Source organism: Atta cephalotes (genome assembly GCF_000143395.1).
Source record: "Atta cephalotes unplaced genomic scaffold scaffold00005, whole genome shotgun sequence".
NCBI lineage: Eukaryota > Metazoa > Arthropoda > Insecta > Hymenoptera > Formicidae > Atta > Atta cephalotes.
This window is the reverse complement of record NW_012130069.1, coordinates 4,933,821-4,938,802: the sequence shown is the minus strand read 5'-3', so window position 1 is coordinate 4,938,802 and position 4,982 is coordinate 4,933,821. Positions and strand designations below refer to the sequence as shown.

The following is a 4,982-nucleotide window of genomic DNA, read 5'->3' as shown; positions in this document are numbered from 1 at the left end:
TTAGATCTGAAAGTGTTATACACCTACGTTATCGAACCTCCGTAAAGTTAGTCACACTTCCCATTTTCGACGAATCGGATTGCTTGATTGTTAAGAGCTCCGCACAATAAAAGGAACAGAAAACAAAGAATAAGAGATTCCGCACAATAAAAGGAATAAAGAACAGAGAACAAAGAATAAGAATTTCAATCTATCAGAAACTGTATTTTACAATACATTATATCTGATAGATTGAAATTCTTAGGGGCTCCGCTCAATAAAAAGGAATAGAGAACAGAGAAGTTATGGACAATCGAATCGAGCAACGCGATTGGTCGAAAACCTACGTTTACGGTTACTGTTACGGAAAGTGTGTGTGTGTGTGATTAGCTTAAAAGTAAAAATAATAACTTTGAAGATTTTTAATAATTGTTGAAGATTATTATTTAGAAACATTTTGTGATTGATTGATGTATGTAAAATCGTACATGAGATTGCGATTGAAATAAAACGTGCGCATTATCTTGTTCATAAGCGGATCTTTGGGCGCATTCAGCGTACACAATAGTTGAATGAATGCTCGATGCTATTAGTGTATATATTCTTCTAGAGCTAAACGTCTGATCTAGAAGAAATACACCAATAACAGCAAATACTCGCACAGCTATTGAATGCGCTGAATTTTTCTTTAATTCGATAAAGATGAATCAAGCAAATATCGAGAATCTAGTAAATAAATTGAGATACAATGTCAAGCCACGTCGAAAGTTTCGAAATCCCGATGGTCCGGAGGGACGACTTCGTAAATTTCAAAAAACCCTGACGGCATTGATTAAATATGAGCGACTCGAGTTAAATTATCCGAGAGCCGACGAGACCAGAGGTTATATTGACCAGGCATGTGTATTGACTTGATATATTTGTATTTATTATTTAGAAGACAGACACGTGTTTATTATAACGTTTCTTGCTCAACGAGTTCAAAAAACATGACCGATTGTGATCACATTCATTAATTTTTAACTTGTTGCAACTTGATATATATCTTGCCTTAAATCTTGTATATTGTCTTATTAACAACTACTTAACTTGCCATCATGATCCATATGTAACATTATTTTACTATGAATCTTATTTTTTTAATATACTGTTGTCTTAATAATTTTAACTATTATAGCTATCGTAATTCATACTTGACATTATTTTGCATCCGATTTTGTACATTTAATTAATAATTCTAATGAACCATTGTTGACACTATTGATGTTATTTTTTTCTGAATCTTATTTCATGTATATTCAAATTCAATATTAAAAAATATTAAAAACCTCATAATGATATTTTATTTTATAGTTGATATTTGAGGCAATACGCCATGGACCTACACATAAGGAAACAATGGACTTGGCAAATTTTTGGATACTTGAGAAGCAGCTGGTGCACAAACTATTTAAAGTCCTTGTACCAAGATATCAGAATTATACTACCTCGTTTACAAAACTTCACAAAGCACCAAACATATATCCTACAATTTACTATGATAGGTCAATTTTAGAACTTAAAGGTACAAAATTTATTCTAAAAATTCTTAAATAAGCCAAATAAAAATTGTATTTATTTATGATTACATTTTTTTTAGGTAACATATATCCAAGTGTAGAACAGTGCAATCCATATGAAAAAAATTTACTTCATAATCTACTGCTTGATGCAGCAAAGAAAGAATTTAGAATGAAAAAATATAAAGAAATCGCGGACAATGTAAAACAATAGAGATGAAAAGCAAGGAGAAGAAAAAAATATTCTGTAAAAAATGCTCTTGTATAACATGTGTTTAATGCTTTATATTATTAAAACAAAAGAATATAAGATTCACATTTACACAGTATATTTTTCTCTCTTACTTTGTGTGTGTGAAAGAACTTAATGGATAATGTTCTTTGAATTCTTCGAGATGTTTCTCCATTAGATTCATTTGCTTTCTGATGTGATTAGGGATTTCTTTGTATACATCCGTAAACAGATTTCTCCAATGTGGCTTAGATTTGCGTTCTGCTTCTTCAAAGGCATGAAAAATTTCTTTTTTAATAGAATCTATTAATTCTTGCTCTTTCTTTTGAGACCATAATTCAAGTGACTCTAGATACAGACGGAACCTAACAAGTGGTGAATGGGTTTCCCATTGAGAAATCTCGTCGACTGATCGATAAGCTGTGGAGTCGTCTGAGGTGCTATGATGTCCAATTCTAAAAGATTTTTTTACAATAACTTATTACAATAACTTTTTACAGTAACTTGTTAATTAGATAACAGTTTTGTTTTACAGAAAGAAAAATTCTATTTCAGCAAGAAAGATTATCGAGATTTTAATTTAATGTAATGATTCCTACATTATTTTGTTTTGAATCTTATTTTATGTATTGTTTTATTAATGATTTTAATTTTAGCTATCGTGTTAGTTAAAATTATATATTAATTAACATTCACCTATAAGTCATGGCTTCTATCAATACGGGTTTCTTTTGCTTTATACAGAACTCTCTAGCACTTTTTGTAGCATAGTACATTGCGAGTACGTCGTTGCCGTCCACTCGGATCGTGTTAATTCCATAAGCCGGGCCCTTGGCCGCGATACCATCCCCCTTAAACTGTTCTAAGGCTGGTGTGGAAATAGCGTATCCATTATTTCGACTGAAATAATATGACCATTTATTTCATGAAATAAGAATAAGAATTTTTAAAAAATTACCAGAGGAAAACAACAGGACATGATAAAGTAGCAGCAAAGTTGAACGCCGCATGGGTATCGCCCTCACTCGCGGCACCTTCGCCAAAATAACAAATCACACATGCGTCTTTTTTGTCCAATTTAAAGGCATAGGCAGCTCCCACAGCTGCAATAATAAAGATCTTTATTTCAGAACACTTTTTCGTTCAATAAGTATGACAATCGAAGTGAAGCAACAATCGTCGACTATTTGATAAACTTGTAAATGTTAATACCTTGTGGAAGTTGCGTTCCTAATGGAGATGAAATAGTCACAAAATTCAATTCTTTAGAACCATAGTGTACCGGCATCTGCCTCCCTTTGGCTTCATCCTCGTAGTTGCCGTAACATTGGTTCATAAACTTCGCTAAGGGATGCCCACGATGCAGTAACACACCTGTTACATATATCGGTGTACAATATTTTAGATGCGTATAACAATACATGGATAACGCATAATACAATTTCATACCAGCCTCACGATACTGTGCGTAAATCATGTCTTCTAGAGTTAAAGCAGCGGCCGAACCGATCTGCACAGCCTCTTCGCCTGTATTGGTCATGTAAAATGATATGCGACCTTGTCTTTGCAACCCGTACATTATCTTATCCATAACGCTTATGGTTACCATATCGTAATACATTTTTTTCAAATATACTTCATTTAACTGTAATACAAGAATAATATTCAGTTTCCTGTGCCTTATTTCGATTCACATCTAATTTTTAGTTCAAAATTTTATCTGTGATTAATACTAAATGAACTTAAGTCAAATAAAACTCTATTATACAAAATTAATTCTTTTTTATATAGAATTTTATAGATTTTTATAAAGAAATATTATAAGTCATGTATAAGTATATAGTATATGACAAAAATGGAAGTTATGACTTGAAAAAATATATATCTTTAAGTTGTATGATGTGACTTTTATAACTGTGTAATAATCAAACCTTTTCGTCTTCAGGTAATTTAGTCTTCTGTGAAGTTTCCAAAATCCTGTACATCGGAATAGGTTCATAATTTTCTTCATTGATGAATTGAATACTACTGGTGAAAGTATTTTTGATTCCCATGAATTGCGGCTCGCTCGAGCCGGTACTACAATATTTTATCTAGAAAATAAAAGATACTAATAAAGAAGGGGAAGAGAGAAAAAATTAATGAAATGTTTTTCCAGTAATATATCAAATAATTATATCTATTTCATTCATATTTTTATTATTTATTTATTTAATGACTCATTTACATTTGGTTATAATTATATGTAGCTACCTTGAAAAAATTTCTTAAACTTCTTCATTTAATTTAAAAAATTTCTATATAAATTTCAGAATTTTTATGTACCTATAATTTTATAACTTTTCAAGAAATTTTTCAGATTTTTCTTTTTTATACGAATTGAAATACTTATCAAAAATATTGAAAAAATCTTTCTAGAATTCTTTATAATTTTATGTTAGTTCTGAAATATTGTGAGAAAACTTCTTATTTTATAATTTTTAAAGAAAATTCATAAAATCTAAAGTTTAAGAGAAATTTTTTCCAAAGATTTTCATAAATTTAAAATGAAAATTTAAAATGAAAAATTTTTATTAAAAATTCTGAAAAATATGAAATGAGAATTTTTTTCATTAATACACACTAAAAATATTTTATAAGTAGATATAACAAAATGTGCAGATATCTCAAGTAATAAGGTGACGTTAAATAATGAACAATAATTTTTCAATAATGTATTTATCGATGTCAATAAGACGCGTGCGTCTTATTAAAACATAGATCTTGCTCCCCTGGTCAAAATGATGACAAAATGACGTATCTTGCTACCAATCGATCGGGATATTTATTGTAACAATTAAATTAAAATCACACAAATATTCTTACTCACGTAAAAATATCGCAATTTTGAAAAAACAAGACTATCCCAGAACAATGAAAAAAAAAATTGCTAGTATCACAAAAGTATGTCAAAGTGATGTAGGGGAACGTTTGTCGTAAATACATGCCAATACATGCTTGAATGGCAAGTTCGACGAAAATATATTGTTACGAATTACAAGGACAGATAAGCAATTGTTTGATTATGGGATACGTGGTGTGATACCTGTAATAGAGCGAGTCGAAAGCACGGAACGTTTCGGAACAGGTGTCTCGTAATCATCTTGTGTTTCTTCTTTCTGATTATTCGATGTGCATATATATATATATATATATATATATATATATATATA

General features: G+C 30.2%; 2 protein-coding genes across 2 annotated transcripts; one reads left to right on the top strand and one right to left on the bottom strand.

The window, feature by feature from the left end:
* Nucleotides 1-666: 666 nt before the first annotated feature.
* On the top strand, nt 667-1,867 carry LOC105626357 (39S ribosomal protein L17, mitochondrial). Its single transcript, XM_012207658.1, has 3 exons — nt 667-876; nt 1,333-1,543; nt 1,619-1,867. The coding sequence occupies exons 1-3, from the start codon at nt 682-684 to the stop codon at nt 1,750-1,752; spliced, it is 540 nt and encodes a 179-aa protein (XP_012063048.1). The 5' UTR covers nt 667-681; the 3' UTR covers nt 1,753-1,867.
* On the bottom strand, nt 1,794-4,912 carry LOC105626358 (2-oxoisovalerate dehydrogenase subunit alpha, mitochondrial). Its single transcript, XM_012207659.1, has 7 exons — nt 4,856-4,912; nt 3,702-3,863; nt 3,220-3,415; nt 2,983-3,144; nt 2,729-2,873; nt 2,467-2,670; nt 1,794-2,225 (listed from the first exon to the last, which is right to left on the bottom strand). Exons 1-7 carry the CDS (start codon nt 4,910-4,912, stop codon nt 1,880-1,882), a joined length of 1,272 nt encoding a protein of 423 aa, XP_012063049.1. The 3' UTR covers nt 1,794-1,879.
* Nucleotides 4,913-4,982: the final 70 nt, after the last annotated feature.

Bases quoted from the DNA above. Each gene is read 5' to 3' on its own strand.
- LOC105626358 (XM_012207659.1), bottom strand. From the start codon at position 4,912: ATGATTACGAGACACCTGTTCCGAAACGTTCCGTGCTTTCGACTCGCT. The intron at 2,671-2,728 runs GTAATTTTTTAA...ATATTATTTCAG, and splicing joins TGTCCTGTTGTTTTCCTCTG to TCGAAATAATGGATACGCTA. The intron at 2,226-2,466 runs GTGAATGTTAAT...AAAATCTTTTAG, and splicing joins ATAGAAGCCATGACTTATAG to AATTGGACATCATAGCACCT.
- LOC105626357 (XM_012207658.1), top strand. From the start codon at position 682: ATGAATCAAGCAAATATCGAGAATCTAGTAAATAAATTGAGATACAAT. The intron at 877-1,332 runs GCATGTGTATTG...TTTATTTTATAG, and splicing joins CCAGAGGTTATATTGACCAG to TTGATATTTGAGGCAATACG. The intron at 1,544-1,618 runs GTACAAAATTTA...CATTTTTTTTAG, and splicing joins GTCAATTTTAGAACTTAAAG to GTAACATATATCCAAGTGTA.